The sequence below is a fragment of the Trichogramma pretiosum genome, unplaced genomic scaffold (genome assembly GCF_000599845.2).
Source record: "Trichogramma pretiosum strain Unisexual culture from Peru unplaced genomic scaffold, Tpre_2.0 scaffold7, whole genome shotgun sequence".
In the NCBI taxonomy this organism is placed as follows: Eukaryota; Metazoa; Arthropoda; class Insecta; order Hymenoptera; family Trichogrammatidae; genus Trichogramma; species Trichogramma pretiosum.
Window position 1 is genome coordinate 2,216,188 of NW_019641639.1, and position 17,543 is coordinate 2,233,730.

At 33.6% G+C, this 17,543-nt stretch overlaps 1 protein-coding gene across 3 annotated transcripts in view; it reads left to right on the forward strand.

Moving 5' to 3' along the window:
- LOC106648986 (acetylcholine receptor subunit alpha-type acr-16-like) overlaps positions 1 to 17,543 on the forward strand; it is an 84,609-nt gene that overhangs the window by 31,352 nt on the left and 35,714 nt on the right. The window contains exon 2 of one of the 3 annotated variants that reach the window (XM_014366239.2): positions 905 to 1,047. The exons of 1 other annotated variant lie outside the window; for it this stretch is intronic. In XM_014366239.2, the coding sequence (XP_014221725.1) occupies positions 905 to 1,047 (143 nt within the window). Of the gene's footprint in view, positions 1 to 904; positions 1,048 to 14,193; positions 14,427 to 17,543 lie in introns of those variants that run through there. One more of the 3 variants, XM_023459604.1, reaches the window with a different exon arrangement.

Below are 17,543 nucleotides of genomic sequence, written 5' to 3' on the forward strand. Positions count from 1 at the left end.
ACTTCATACGTGTGTTTATGCAAACCTGAACGGTTTAAGTATCTCTAATCGAGAATATTTCGTGTTAAGCTAAATTTTTCCATCCCTTTTATCCCTGCTCCTTTTTTCCTCTTTCTCTCTTCTTTCGCCTCTAACATTAGAAAAAATGTACCCACGGTATCTTACGAATTACTCTGATTGGTACGCACGTGGTTTTGTAACAATTATTTTGCGATAAACGGCAAAATATCACAACTTTTCTTACTCTAATTCTCTTTCTAATAATCAGCTAGCTGAAAAGCCCAGGAGCAAAGTTTTCAAACTCAGTCAATAAAAAGAGAATAATTTATACATTCTGCAATAATTTTCACTTTATTGTGAACGCGTCTTTACACCTATAAAAATAAAAATAATTTGCGAGGGAAAAACGAAAAAATCTCGCGATAAGTCTTTACTGACGAAAGTAACATTGCACCTGAGAGTTTATTACAATTATTAACTTAAAATGTGAAGTCGATATAATTTCGACTGCTTTGACTAATGATTTATCCCATGAATGAGAACTTACTTTAAATTTTTTTCTCTCTCTCTTTTTTGCAATCACATTTGTTTTTTGCAAGGGTTAATTCTTGATGATAAAAAACAATGCCATTGTTGCCAATTGTAAGAAGTTTTAGTCTTATCGTGTACTAGTGATATTACATATATGTCAAGCATTTTTCTTTAAAGTACTGCTGAAATTATCCAAAGTCTTGAACTCATATACTCATACATACACATACCCACACACATTCAAGCACACGTATACTCTCATATTAATTTTCACGAATATCAAACATGTGACATTTTTGAGAAATCTCAGAAAAAATGTGAAGGGAGGGTATATTGATGTTATGTGATTGAGGTTTGAATGAAATTCGGTTAGGGCTTGTAAGTGGCGGAATTCACGAGAAGAAGCTTCTGAACGATCTACTGGACTCATACAACGTCCTGGAACGCCCGGTCCAAAATGAGTCCGAGCCCCTACGACTGAGCTTCGGCCTTACGCTTATGCAAATTATTGATGTTGTAAGTTTATCACAAAAAGTAAAACATTATTGAGCAAGTCCAGACAAAACCAGATAAAAGTTTTAAGATTGTATTTTTTTGAACAGTTTTCCATCCTTTAATTACCCTTACCTTTCATAGAGTAATTGTTATCTTCATATGTGACTAAAAGAAACACGCAATTATGATGAACACAAAGTATAAAACAAGGCTTTTTATATGCCTCGTGCGTGTTTTTTTTATCTTTTTACCAACTTTTTGTTATGTGTTTTGAATATTTATACTTATGTATATATTTTTTGTTTTGTTTTATTTTTCTATTCATACACTCCTCTTTTTTAGTAATTTTTTCTTAGTAGTATATCTCCTTCTTTTTTATCTAGAACTATTTCCATACTTTTTTTTAAAAAAAAGTTTACAAAATTCAAGTAATTAAATTCTTGATAATAATTTCTGAGTAATTGAAGTAACTTCATCTTATGCAAACTCTTACTTCATTAACCGTTGTTCAGAGGTTGTTCAGAGAAATATTCAGTTTTTTCATTTTTGATGAAAAGATTGTATTCTATTCAACGGATATTGGAATAAACCGATTGAAAATTATCACACTCAAAAATCTAAAAGTACTTGTTCAAATCATTATCAACAGTTGATTCAGCTGAAAATTTCTCTCAATCAACGACTTTCTGTGCAAATGAAAAAAATACAGAAAAAAATAACAGCTCGACCTATCTTGTTTTCTCTTCAATTTAAATTACTTGTTTTCTTTTCATTTTGTAAGCTGTCCATGAACACATAAACATTTTTATATTGTAACGCATATCAAAATACTTTAATTGTTTGTCACTTTTTGAAAATCTAGAGAGCGAGTTAACTTTTGTTTTTAGCCCATCCTGTCAGCTGAATACTTTTACATCATTTGTATTACTTTCTTTTTCATTTTTTTTTCTCTCGGGTAACATTTGCACCAGCTTTTTCACGCGAACAATTCTTCACAAGGTTTTCCGATATTTTTTTGCAGAGGGCGATATGAATCACTCTCTGCTCTGAGAGTTTTTTCCGCCTCGTTCAGTTTGCTGCTCTGGCCAATTTTTCCTCCATTATCGAAATTTAATTTCATTTATTCATATTTAATTTCAATGCACGGAATCGTCGCGAGTATCCGCAAGCAAAACTGCACATGCAAGCTCAAAACCCGTAAAATTTAAACTATTGCCTGTCCTTGTGAATTATTCTTTTTTGCTTATTTATAAAAAAATTACTGGCTTTCAAGTATTTCTAATAAAATTTATACTTTCACTTGCTCTACGAGTATGTCAGCGTATCGATATTTCAAAACTTTTATAAACTATATTTTCTCTCTTCATCTAGTTTTTTCAGCTAACTTGTTGTATTTGGAAAAACACTTAAAGAATTCAAAATACATCATGTATTTTAGAAATAATTTAATTTTGAGATCAATTGGTACAAGAATAAAGTGAGCAAAGTAATTGTCAATTGATATAGCATATTTGAGTCATTAATATTTATCTCAACTGACAGAAGTTGTTTGAAATTTATATATAATTACTCAAACTTATTGGTAAAGTAAAAATATACATACCTCAGAAAAAATGTACACGAAAAAAATTTATTTTTTCGTAAATTCAATGATTTACAAATCTTCATTTTCAAATTTTATTTTAATATTAGATTCAGTGCTGTCAAGATGCGAACAGTCATATTATTCATTCATCTTGTTTAAGTATTATTGTTTGTTAATATTATTATTTATTTTATCATGCACGCACATTAAATAGTAATATACCATTGAATTCTACGACTCAAACCCTATCTTTCCAATCCTATATGCCAAAAAGGCCTAATTATCGAGAATCGTGGTGACTTTTTCAGTATAGGTAGAGTTCATGCCCCACAATATAAGGGCACTTCACTTTTTAACGTGCGTACACGATAAAAAAATGTACAAGTAATATTTAGATGACCTGTTCGCATCGTGTGCTCGCTGAATCGGATGATAACATTTTACGGAATTTACTCGTATACACTAAAGATTGAATGAAAATTTAATCGTAGCATTTTAATGTGTGCGTAGAGAGCTAAGAGAGTAGAATGAGGGCGAAGTGTAAACTTTGATCAACCAAACATGTATAATACATTTAGTATGCCGATGTTTACACATCAAACTTCTTTTTAAGGCGTTGCACATACATATAATATATTTTTCGTGTGCGTGTACTGCATAATAGACGGGCATTATATCCGGACTTTATTATACGTCTCAAGTACTTTGCGATTTTTTCCCGGGTATAACTTTAGTCCCTCTCTCGCTCTCCCTGGGTTTTGCTTTACCATGAACACTCACTATACAAACTATATTAATGATAAGCTCGAAAGAATCTTTAGAGCTCAATTTATTCTTGTCTCACATTATCTTATACCATTTTCTTTTATTTTCTATCTGTATTCTTTCATCATTGATGTAATGTTGTAACAGAGATTTTTTTACAATTTTCTTAAAAATTCATACTATTTTTTAATCGTTTTACTGTTCCTTTTTTGCTGTGTGTATGTTATGTTATTATTTGAAAGAATTATTTTTTAAATTAATGAATTCTCAAACAATAATGAGTTGATTATTTCCTCTTATTTCATATTGATATATTGCAACTGTCTTTTTAAATTGTACGTTCGTTTTTTAATCAATTTTATGACACTTTGTTTTTTTTTTTTTAATGAAACTAACAATATTTTATTTGTGATTCTGAGTAGCACATCATGTATTTCTATATAGTCGAATGAGTACAAATAATATTCACGACAAACTCATGCAAAACAGATACTTAATTATTTTAAGAGGAAAATTCAACTTTATGCATCTACTAGTTGGTACTGGTTTTCAGTTGAGTGAAGAGAGATTTTCCCTAGTCTCAATTTTAAATAGTTTTTAGATGAGAGAAAAACTTGACTTGACAACAAACGTCGAGTTGATTGAACTTATACCGAATGTATAAAGACTAATGCAAATTATTGAAAATTATTGATATTTAAGAACTCGCTGAAAGTTAACCAATTGCTCCGTTCCTTTTTATTGTCAGTCTGCTAAAAAAATTTTTACAAACATATGTAGGTGTTTACAAGCAGTAGCAGCAGCAGGACCAGTAGCTGTAGCAAAGAGGAAAGAGTCGATAATAGCGACGATAGTGTAAGTTGTCGTTGATAAACGATTTGTCATACGAGAGAAAACGATCGATGATCGCGTATGTATCGTGTGTGTTTTACTATACTGTTGCCTAGGTGAACCAGTTCGGTGGCAGTAGCCGCGATAGAAGCATCAGAGATTTGTCACCTGCTCCGTCTCTCTCTCTGTCTCTCTCTCTTTCTCTCTCACTCAGTGTGGTTCATACGTGTGAACCAACGCATTATTCAATCGATATTCGATGTGAGCATACTAGCTGACGTGGTGTTTATCACCACCATGCAGCTGCGTTGATAAGACTTATACGGCTTTTTCTTTGTTCTTCTTTATGTAGATGTCTCTACTCCCGTTATACTACCATGTGATGAAACTACTTATTATTACACTTATGTAGATGAACTTTCATAATGTACATAAATGTAGATTGTCAAAGTTGAATCAGTTCCAAATAGCGGAATTAAGCGTTATTCGAAGCAATCGTGTTTTTCTTAACTTAGACAATATATGTTCTTTTAAACTAAATATGTTACTTATACCTGTATATGTACGGCCGCTCGAGCCAACAATTCAATTACTCCCTTCGAAACAAAATAAAATTGGCAAACTACAAAAGCTCCGGGATTATGTTGGAGACTTCAGTGGAGCACGCAAAGAGAGATTGATATCGGATCACAAAAAAGTTGCAACATGATTTTTTCTTTGAAATTTAGAATTTCTTTAACCTAGGTGGGTTAGTGACATTGCATTTAACTGTTGGCATCAGCTTCTCTTGAGATTTCGAAGGACCAATTTCTTTTTCAAGAAGAACTTGGCATGCCTTAATATGCTCTCGTGTTCTCTAGTGTTGTTACTGAAGCATTTGCTCAATCTGATTACATCTATTGATTTGTTTGTATCAAATATAGACGTGCCTCGGTTGTATTTCTGCTCTGATAAAGAATGCAGCTCACATCATCGTTTTATTCCTACATAAAGTAAAATCGAAAATATATCATTAAACGAATATAATGAAAAGTTTGAGAGATTGAAAGTAAAAGAAAATAAAAAGCAGAAGATGAAGAAAGAAGTCATTTTATTTCGATATCATTTGTAACTGTGGTGCAGTAAAAGTGACTCATACAATTTTTATTAGAAGCTTATTAGAAGAATAGAAGGGCAGATAATGAGCTCGAAGAGGTTTAGTATTCTTGTTGTGAAGACTCTGCCACGTTTGAACAAGGATCTTTTTTTCGATCCATCAGTGAATCATTCAAATAAGGTTTAGTAGGTTTTCTCGTTTAAAAAGTGTCACGAGAGCCGCTAATCGATCACAATTCGAGATCGTAAACCCAAGAGATCGTAGAAACGTGCACTAATCAGCATTAAACCAAGCTAACGAGGCTACTCTGGCTGCAGAGCTATGCACCCGACACGTATCCATACTTGTGACTGAGCTAACTTTTCGTGAAAGAGTGAGTGAGAGAGAGAGAGAGAGAGAGAGAGCAATGATCTACTGCATCTAACGCCGCTGCATAGGAATGATAGCTGAGGTAGAACGACTTGAAGCTAGGGAGCTGCAGGAGAAAGGATGTATAGCTCGTTCCTATATGCGGGCGACACACTTTTGTCCTCGGTAATCCGAATAATGACGAGGCCTCGCGCCGCAAGCTTGCAATTAGCCGGTGGCTTGCATACTTGGTCGGGACCGCAATATGACCCTGCTGCTCTCTCTCTCTCTCTTACTGTGCATCGACCTCCACTCTCGCTCCTCCGCGCATATCCTCCTGCTCTTTATCACAGTTTCACTGTATGTCTCTTTATATAAACCTCTGTCTATACGTGTATTGTTGACTGTATGTTACACAGCAGTAGCTGTGCTCGAGTTTGCGCAATTGTAGAATTTGCAGCTACCGCTACTGTTATTACTATTACCATGCTCCCGAGACAAAACTGCGCGATTGCTATAAGTCGCCTGTGTCGTATTCGTTCTGTTTTCGAAGTTTTGTTTTGTCACTGCACCAATGCTGCTACGTCCCCCATCGATTTTTCCTTTCTTTACTGAGACATAAATATTTTTCTTTCTCTGCGATGTCGGAAATTTTTCGACCGTTTTCTTCGTCGCATGATGCAATGATCAAAAAGAGTTACTTGTTCGACCTATGGAGTTCAAGCACATCATCTTAGCACACAACAAAACAGCATGATGCAGATTCTATATTCTAGAACTCAGGCTTTTTTATATACTTTCACAAAAATACAATAAGATTTCGAGTTTGTAAATTTCACTTCCATGCATCGGTCAAAGGTTTTTCCTTTTTGTTATTTAATTGATTGTTCAAGATAATCTTTTACAAAGAATCCCCAATGAGCTACGGCGTAAAGAGACTTTTGTTCAGATATCGTTGACAAAGATTCTCCATTATATTCAATCAAAGTTTATTCAAACTAATTTCACTCTCAAAGCTCGGCTTTTAATAACTAGTGTGGAGGGATCTGATGTACCCTTTTCCCATTTATTGAGAAAGCTCAACACTAATAAATATGTTTCTGTGTTTTTTTTTCACGGTTGTGGTTGACCGTTTTACAGGATCGATGCCCTTTCCAACTTTTTGACGGCACTAATTTTTCTCATTGCATTTTTGATAGTATTAAATTAAATACCAAGGCAGATGAAGCAATTGTTCTGTAAATCCTAATAATTTACTCAGGTACGGCTGACTAACTTGTCGCAGTAGTCCTTTTATGTTAGACAAAGATTTTAAAGGCGGGCTACAGACTACTCGGACGAAGCGAGTATAACAGCGTTTTCTGGATAGCTGGCTAGAAGCTGTCATGCGTTATATGTGCAACGCGCAGTGATTCATCTGCGTTCTTTAAATTTAAGATGCTTAACGTCCAAGTTTGCTCTTAGAACATTATGCACGTGATAAATCTTGGAAAGCTCGAGCGTTCGGAATTTCGGTCTCTGTTTCTTTCTCGTTTCTGTCGGGCTGCTGGGTTACCTCTTTATAAATATTCTCTTGAAAGAGGCGCACGATGCGGCAAAGTGGGGAAACATAGTGGTCGACTTTTGAGGGAAAAATTCTTCGACCCGAAAGTAATTATACGCGACGAAGCGCTTGTTCGCGCGCTGTATAGCTGCTACATCGCGCGCACCAAAAACAAAAAAGTATAATATGTGCACGCGGGATATGTACCTAGACTCGCTGGCTTGGTCGTTGCAGCTGGCATACAGTCGAAACTGGAACGGATCTAACTGCCCTTGTGAGCCAAAGAGAAAGAGAGAGGGAGAGAGAATCGCTTGGCTATAGAGTACTATTCGTTTTATATACGCTCACGCTCAAGCAACAGCAATGATTATGTTCGCGTACTTGAGGATGGGCCTGTAGAAATATGTTGAACTATATTGTAAATTTTATATACTGATAGTATTCTATAATCGGACTACAGCTATAATTTTACTGTTCTCGATAAAACGTTTTTATGTTAAAAAAACAAACTTGTTATTTGCGTATGAATATCCTGGCAGCGTGGTGAAAACTTTAAATGTGTAAACCTAAATAACAGCATCTGGCTCGTAGCCTCGTTGGAATTTCTTTAGTGTGAGCTGAGAGATCAGTTAAATAGCATTCATGAACAGTATTTCCTCCTTTTTTTCGTTTTCAATTTTTACCACATTTAGATTGACTTGTTTACGTACTTGTTAGCTCTCATAATTGGCTATGATGTATATCGATTCATATGTAAGTAATACACATTTTTTCACTTACAAACATGAATTAAAATTTAATGCAAAATTTAATATTGTCATAAATGATCTTTCTCTTAAGTGCCACCGCATTATGTCTCTTTCTTTCTCTACTTATAGGTACACCCTATTAACGTATAAGCACAATCAGTTTAGTTTATTTATCGTTACCATGTATTTTATTGAACCAGTCGTATGATTTTAGAGTTATTACTTTGGAGTTATACATATATAAAACGGTTTGCAGCATACTGAGTGCAAATGTAGACTCCCATGGATTCAGCCGGAAGTAGATCGAGATCAATGTGCTACGCGAAAGACTCAGTTGATATAAGAATAATGACATACCTCTTAGGTAGACTATCCAGATAGTAGTGTTGTTAGCAAAGACTCACATGCACACATATCTAGTAGCTAATGAAGAACAATTTCTCAACGACCTTCTGCAATTGTTAGTGTGCAGTTTTAGGATCTGGTGAATTTAATTGAAATTCGGGATTGAACAGTTACATAGTATAGCTACATGGAGCAAAAGCGTCTTTACAGCTTTGCAATGTAATATACTAACTGACTGTTACCTCGTATTAAACATCGTTATCCAATTTAACATTTGCTTTTTGCATACTTGGTGGTCACAACTTTCATCGTTTTCCACGCCCGTTGGCAATATTCTAGATTCACGCTGCGTTCGTCAAGCTCCTATGCAGCGCATCTCTGCCTCTGAGTTAGCTCGACTTGCGCACCAATGACATTACATTTATGACCCGCCAACGCATAATTCACTCCCTCGCTGCTTTCCTGCTACCTGAATTTAGAATTTTATTCTCTGCTCGCTCTTTCTTGCTCTCATCCACACATACATGTTGATGTATGCGTACACTTCTTCATGCATACACCCATACATGTGAAAGTGCACGCATTCCAATTTAACAAAGTGCGCGACTCCAGCCAAAGAGGTGTCCTATTCATCATTCAACGGCAAAGCTTTTGGAAGAAATATATACAATTTTATAGAATTCGCATTGAAAAATAGAGGTGTCTAAACTATGGCAAAGAAGGTACTATAATACACGTGTATTTCAATAAATATATATATCAGCAGCTTGAGTACGGTGCAAGAAATGGAGAAATTTTGTGAGTGAGCGGCGTACGAGAATGTAAGAGGCTAAAAAGCTGCAGAACGGTGTATCTGTCTTATAGCTGGCGCTTTTGGTGCGCACTGCCGTATAGTTGCACTCCAACTCATACAGCTCCACATCAACCCCACATCCACATTCACACGTGCTCACGCACATATCCCATCCGTGTGCTGCTTCTTTCAAGCTTCTGCCACTGGTGAAATAAGTAGGTGACTCGATCTTGACGTAGATGACTGCGACGACGCACACACGTGCTTCCTGTACGTAGACTTCTCGAGTGTCGGACGCGCATAAAGTATATATCGCAACTCGCCTACATGAACCTGCGTCTAAGGTCCAACATATTTAGAATTATGGTTGAGCACGTATAGACTCTTGGGAATTGAGGTTTACAGTGCTCACTACGAGCTTACATGCAACGCAGCGGTACATACGGAACTCTTACATCGAAAAAAATATCTCTTTTCAAAGTGATAACTCGTACCTCCACTCGTATATCTTTATTTTATCAAGCTTATAATGATTGAGTTAAGGAATGTGTTAATAACATATAGGAAAAATCCGGTTTTTCTCTTCTTACGATTTTTCAAGATGATGATTTAGCCGTGTGACTGTACCTTTCTCTCCTTGCCTTTTGTTGCTTTCGGTTAACTTTCAGCTAGTTATAGTTTATAGTTACGGTGAGGATGAATTAATTTGCGAGTTCAACGGATAAAAATTTATACCACTAATAAATTAAATTGGTGAAAACTATTTTAGCGTATAATAATAGTGCTACATTGATTTTTTGTCGACAAAATAACCGCTCGCTCTTCAGGTGGATGATTATTTGTGTTTGCTTCCATATCTCATAAAATGCATTAGTTTTCTTATCACTCAAGTATTTATTTAAAACGAATTAATAAGGTTAAATAGATAGATAATTATGTGCAAAAAGTTATGAAATTTTCTCTCACTCGCTCACGTTTCAATCTTTAGTTAGATTCTGAACGACGATTGAACACTTTTAAGTATGGTTGTAGGTTGATTAAACATTTAAATGGACCAAGCTGCCTCATTAGTATATACATTGCAGCATCTCGCATTGCACTATTTATAAACCAATATTTATAAAGTCAATTAGTTGTGTATAATTCTTTACACGAAGGCAATAATTTATCAGATGATACGCGAGCTTTTGCACATTTGCAATAATAAGCTTAAGTAAAATATTGTGCTTTTCACGTATAAACCCAATATATTTCAGTCTATATTAGTTTGATATTGCTATTATTATTATTATTATTATTATTATTATTATTATCATTATATGATACACAGCATTAGTTTGGACAATAAAAAAAAAATTTTTACACAACTTAATATATACATATTGAAATTATTTTTTTTTGTTACCCTAATCAAGGTGTCTAAACACGATTGTATTACAATTTGACGTCAGGGTACAACCGCTATATATTTATAGTGGCTGCTCGTTTTATTGTTCTAAGACCGTTATGCAATTATAAAATGCTCGTGCACACCTCTATGTATAAGAGTGAATTCCACTCTAACAACTGAAAAACGCTTTTTATAATGAGTCTTAGGAGTACAATAGAAAATGAAGGAGTCTCAGTAAACCGAGCTTCAAATTTAATCGAAAATAAGTTTTTTTATTTTTACGTATTTTTAATCTTATGCCAGTATTCAGTACAATAAATAATTCATAAATTCCTATCTGAACGTAAAAAAACCACGAACATGAGGTATTTTTCACACTTATTTTGAGTATACGAGCATTTGATTCAAAAGAAAAAATAAAAAAAATCGGTCAAGATCCTGTCGTGAAGCGAGGCTGGAACCGAGAAGGAAAGGAGGTGTATGTCTCTTTTCAGAGCAATTTTTTATCGTTGAGTTGATTCAGGCACTTTTTGAAGCTTTTTGCGCAAAACGGATAGAGGACCGGTTGATCGCAGAGTCGACAGGCTGCGGCCAGATGAGAGCAACATTTCAGGCTCTCCTTGCANAAAAATCTGAAAAAATTTGAGATTATGTATTTTGATGAACAAAATGAGAAAAAAAATTTTCCAGATTTTTTGAGGCTTCGTAGCGCCTTAAAAAAATTATTTTCGTGAAAAAAAGCGGTTGTTCAGCTCTAGGCTGAATGGACATGAATGAAAAATTTTGAAAAAATTCAAGGAATCGTTTTTTGATGTCAGAATTAAGAAAAAAATACTCCGGTCTGGTACATCGAACCATTTCACCGAAAATAAAATAATTTAAATTTTCAATGATTTTTTCTGAAGGCCTGAAGCACCCGAAAAATCTGAAAAAATTCGAGATCGTTTGGATCTTTGAAAAGTACCTTCATGAATTTTTTCAGATTTTTTAATAGCTTCAGGCTTTCAGAAAAAATATAGATAGAAAATGGACGTCTATAGGGGAGGAGGGGGGTAGGAGGGGGGAGGGGGTCCAAAATTTTGGTTTTGGCACTTTTTTATCATGTACTATAAAATATCAAAATTTCAGGAAAATTCGTGAACCTCGCCCGCAGATTTATTTGAAAATTTCTGAATCTGACCCATAATTATATTATATTATATTATAATTATAATTATTATTATTGTTTTTGTTATTATTATTGCTTCTGATACAATATGATTGCAAAAGAGAAATATAAGATTCGTCGCCTGGAAGGATAAAAGAGCTCAAAGTAAAAAAGAAGCTGGAAAAAGAAAACAAGATGCATAAGAAACTACAGCCAATAGCTGCTGATAAGTGAAAATCCGGAGTTCAGCCTCTTTGGTTTTTGCATTTTACTTCGAAAAGCTGGGCAAGAAATGTTCTAACCTGTCTAATAATTTACTCATTTTACACGTACAAGGGTAGCGTGATTGTAATAGGTAGCAAAAGTGATTCATTTAATTTTGGGGCCAGTCTTATAGAGTTTCAAAATTCAAAAAAATTGGAAATGAAATCTTTGAAACGTCGTTTAAGTAACAAAGCTCAGATTGTGAAATGCGAAAATCAAAGAATCTATGTGCATACATTATCATCAAATACTAAGTAGGCGAGAGAGCGAACGAGCTCATATTGATAAAATAATCAGTTTGTTTAGTAGCACATATTTAGTGAAAACTGGTGTATAATCATGAAGCTCGTTTGATTCCGCGGAATATTAACTAAGTATAACATAGTTGTGTTTCATTACATGCAGTTACCATTACAGAATACATTTCAAGCATATATGACATAAGTACATACAATAACCATAACAAAGTAGGAGCAACCTATCAAAAAATGGGCTCGTCTGCGAGCAAAAATGTCCTAGATTTATACAATTAAAGAGAGGGTAAATCATAACGTATATGAGACAGAGTATAACTGTACTGCAAGATTTAGTAATACTGGATATATCTTATGATTTATCCATAACGTCTTTCAATACACACATTCTCTTGAATGACGTGAATGAGAGTATTGAAAAGTTTTGGGATTAAAAAACATTAAGATTATCTACATAATGATGATGATGTGAGAGAGAAAGTATCATGACACAACCACACATTATATAATATTATATTCATAGATTATTACAATATATATCATGTAGCTTTCGACAATTTTCAGGGTTCTTGAGTACCATTAAATCTTGAAATTACTATTACTTTTATTCATATCAGTATAGCTTATCGTTATCATAACCATTATATCATTATATTATTAATATTACTCTTGATGACTCGTCATATAGTAAATCTGATTCTTAAGAACAGTATACGTATCGTGTGTACAATGTTCTATTATTTTATATATTTCCTTCGTTTTCATATGTATAATAAAAAACATCGTTCCTAAAACAATCAAATAAATCATTCTTTATAAACGCTCCGCTTTTATGTGTACATACATGCACGATTAGTTTCTACGTTTATTGTTGTGTGTGTAGCTATTTTTGGGATACGATCCCAGTTTGCTATAAATGTGTGTATGTGTGTGTGTGTGTGTGTGTGTGTGTGTGTGTGTGTGTGTGTGTGTGTGTGTGTGTGTGTGTGTGTGTGTGGGTAAATATTGTAGTGCTTGTTTACGTGCATAAGCAGAGAAAAATAGAACGGAGAGCAAGTTACATTACGTATTGTCTTTCGATAAGCTCTTTAACTTAACTTTTTTCAAATGAACAATTTATGGGTTTTTTCCTGTTTCCGAGGTTTTTGGGCACCATGAAACAAAATTACTAGACGACTCTGATTTTTTGTTCAAATTCTATTACATCTATCTAAACTTATATTAATACTATATTGATCCGACGCCAGCCACTTTGTAACGCGATTTATTACATTAAGATAAAAAATTCACACTTTATACGTTATGCAGGAACTTGAAAAAAAATTTATAGCCGTCTAACCTACAAATCGCAACTTTGACGCTAGTCAAAGTTATGCTATAAAATGTTGTATACAACTTGTGTGAATAAGCTTTTTTCTACAAAACGAGGGGTTGCAGCACGAGCTGAAGGCGAGATTTTTACCCCGTAAAAATTCACTATGCAACAAAAATTTTCATCGAAATTTTGTCAATTTTCATATGTTTCTATCTTCGTCTATTTAGATCGTATCGAGACGAATTTTTTTTCGATATTTTGGAAATTTTATTTTGTTTAGATCTATATATACTATGATTGGTTTTTTTGTGGTACTTAGACCCCTTTTTTATTTAGTCCGGGCTAAAAGAAAAAAAATTTTTTTTAAGTTACAGTTAAATATACATACCTGTTTTATTAAGAATTATTTTTAGTGTCATAGAAAAAATTGCAATTTTATTAAATAGCAGATAAAATAAACATATATATCCTTAGAAAATTCGCGGTATAGTTACCTGATAAATGTCAATGCATCGAAGAATATAAAATTAGATTCACTCGGTGCATATCGTCGAAGCAATACAAGATGTTCCTACAATAATCAACATCTGCTGTTTCAGCTGTATAATCGACTCACGTTAACGATATTATCGAAAGAAAAAATACGAGTAGGTGTACACATTCTGGAATGCTAAAATAGAATAGAATAGAATAAAAATTTGGTGGAAAAATCAGTTATGATTTGTCAAAAATATTAATTGTGTGATTGAAACTTTTTTTCTCTGTAGATTTCTTTTCTCTGCATATTCACGTGAACAAAAATAATCTTAGTTTGAACATTTTGATGTGAAATTTGCCTACATGGAGAAATAATGCATAGAATTGGTTATGTTTCCTTTATTTTTTCAAAATGTTTAACTATAATTCATTCTGACTTTACACTTGTGTTATTCCACGTTCATTCGAAGTATTCAAGGAATTATGGAAAAATTCATGGTAATGTATGAATCTTAAAAAAAAATGTTATACAATTTATATACATCGATAAAGTATAAATATAACATTCATATTTTAATTATTACATAAATGAATACATACATTAACATTTATTATATTGTGTTCTATTAATTAAATATTGAATATATTATTATTGGTTGAAATTCAAATATTATTTTCTTTCAGGGTGTCATAAATATTGAAAGCGATGAAAAGTCCATATAGGTATACATTCTTAACAAATGTAACAATTTTTTTTATCGATTATATGTCTATAAAAAAAAGTTAATTACTTTCAAACGCATAAAAATAAAAAATAATCATAGTAATTATAACAACAATCAATTACTATATGTCTCTATTTGTTCATAGTATATTATGATTCGTGTGACTTAAGCAGGCCATTATTACACGGTGCAGTAAGCGCCCGAGCGTAGCGAGGGGGCTGGGGCCGTGTTCAGAATGGGCTATTTGAGTCACAAGTATCGTGTACTTTTTTATAGCACTGTGTTGAGTTTATGTTTAGGCCACTGAAAAAAATGTGTTTGTATGTTTAGTTCCCACTCTAGTCGTATGAAGCCCCTGTCTGGCGCAGGGAGAATTAATTACTGTATTGGTGCTAATGCAGTTCAATATTGGGTAGGATTCGTACCCAAACATCTGAAGCGCAATATGCCCGGCTATACTATTATTTTCAAATATACAACTTTCGTTCGTCATCTCGCGGAATCTTTCTTAGTTGGCCGAGTTTTGATTTTGTTTTTGGCGCAAAATCATTCCAGTCGGGATTAAAACGATACCGAAGTCTCGGGCGAAAATGCCACCACACCACGTTACATTTCGTAACCAAGCGGGAGTATAATAGCCTTAAATTTCTTTCAGTGTTGGCATAAGGTGCTTCTAATAGCGTCATGGTGTGCGGTTAACGCACGAGCGTAGTGAGTGCGATAGGTTGACCAGCAAATACCTTTTTTTCCAAATTCACCTTAGACTTACATAATGAAATGTAGATATTAAAAATTTTACTTCAAGATTTTGTCATGTACGTGGTCGTATTATTTTATTTATTATTATATATCATCACTATTATTACATAATATTATTATATAGTATGTTATATATCAGAGCGATTATAACACGTCAAAGCTCTTAATTGTGTTTATTAACCTAAAAATTTGATGTTGCTTCAAAAGAGTATGCTAACCAGTTTCTGACTAGTTTAATGGCTTATAAAATGGCTTAAAACTGCCCAGTCGTAACGACCAACTGACTTGAATAAACCAGTACGACCGCTTAATTTTCTACCACGGAATCGATTGATAGATTTGTGTTGGTAACGTATGACTCATTTAGAGCGAGATTTTACTTCTCATAACGTGATCGTGTATGAAAATCTTAAACAGTTTATGTGCGCACAGTACACTAAAAGAGTTTTCATAATAGTAAAAATGAAATTTCCACAAGTACGCAACGATGGTCACATTATGAGCTTATGTATCATTTCTTATTTAACAAATCATACTTTTTTTTATCCCTGTGCCATAGTTTTGTAAGACACACAAGTAAAAACGATTTTAATAAATTTTTCATGCCGGCCGAGCTAAAGTTAAACTTTTTCGTCCTGGTGGCCAAAACGAAAAAGTTAATTTCTCCTGAGGAATTCATAAAAAATAGTAAACGCACTGATAAAGCGAAAAAAGGCCTCAGAGCACATGTAATTATCGGCCGAGCTGAATCCGATCTCTCAAATTGTTCCTGATTTCCGCATTAAGCCATTTGATAAAAAGTTGTATTTCGATGTATTGATGAACATATTTCAATAATGGCCAATTTGAAGTACTAGTATGTTTCAAACGCGCTTCGTATGCATCAATTTTTTTATTCGTGTTTTGAGGTTACTTAAGGGCTTATATATACCTTGAACTCAAAATTTTTTTTTTTTTGAATAGGATTTTTTCTCTCCTTTTCATTACATTTTTCGAAATTCTAAAATTTTTATTTTGCATTGCGACACAGCTGTTTCCATGAGCTTTTTTCGTATATGTTCCGAGCAAAAATTTCGAAAAAAGGCAACTTCAGGCCTCTAAACAAGCGTGATAGGTGGTCTTAAAAATATTAATAAAATTTAGAGAATTGTATGGCACTATAAACAATTGCTTCCTCATAGAGGAAGCTTTGTGACGGACCGATTTTCGACTTTCATAACTAATAATCGTAGAGTACTTTTACACATATATTCTTAAACTAGATCGAATAGCTGACACATGTCTGTATGTGTGTGTGTGTGTGTGTGTGTGTGTGTGCGTGTGTTGGGATGTGCGCAGTGATATATCGATGACGGTAGTTCGTATCCTTACTGTAGATGTCTCATTTTATTCGTTTTGTTGTAAGAAAGAAGCCAAAATATCATTTTTAGTCCTGTGTTAAGTATTTAAAAATTATGAGGGATTTTCGAGAAAAAAAAAATTTTTTTTTTCATGTTTTTTTAGTTTTGTCATATTTGTTTTAAAACAAACTGGTTTTTTAAAATAAAAGTAATACTTTTTTTAACGAAGAGCTTTTAACATTTGATTTAAGATAAAAAGTGTAAAGATTTACCGTAAGTTTAAAAAGTTACGTTTTAATAATGAAATTTGGTTTTTATGATTTTTTCTTTTTTCTTAGTTCTATGTTGTTTCGTGTTCAAAATTTATGATGTTTTAAAACATTGTTTATAGATGGATTAAGGATGAAGCCAGAAAGTTTGATTTATTGATAAACGAAAAAAAATTTTTTTTTTCGGGAAATTTTTTTTTTTTTCGTATCGTTTGGTTGAGAAATAATTTATGATTGAAACTGTTTTGTGAAGAAATTAGAAAAGGTAATATTAATATTTCCAATAGCCCGTGAAAAACAAAAAAGTCCCAGAGTACGTGTAATTAGTGTCCGAGGCGAAGCCCAGGCCGATAAACACGTGGTCTGGGGCTTTCTTTTTTCGCGACATCAGCCTGTATACTATTATTCGCTCTTCCCGCTTTGAGCAGCGGCAGAGAAGTAGTGACTTTCGGGCCGCTGGTATGAAAATTATTTTTTTTTTTTTTCGGGAACTACTTTAATTGTTACGTCATCGTGAAAAAA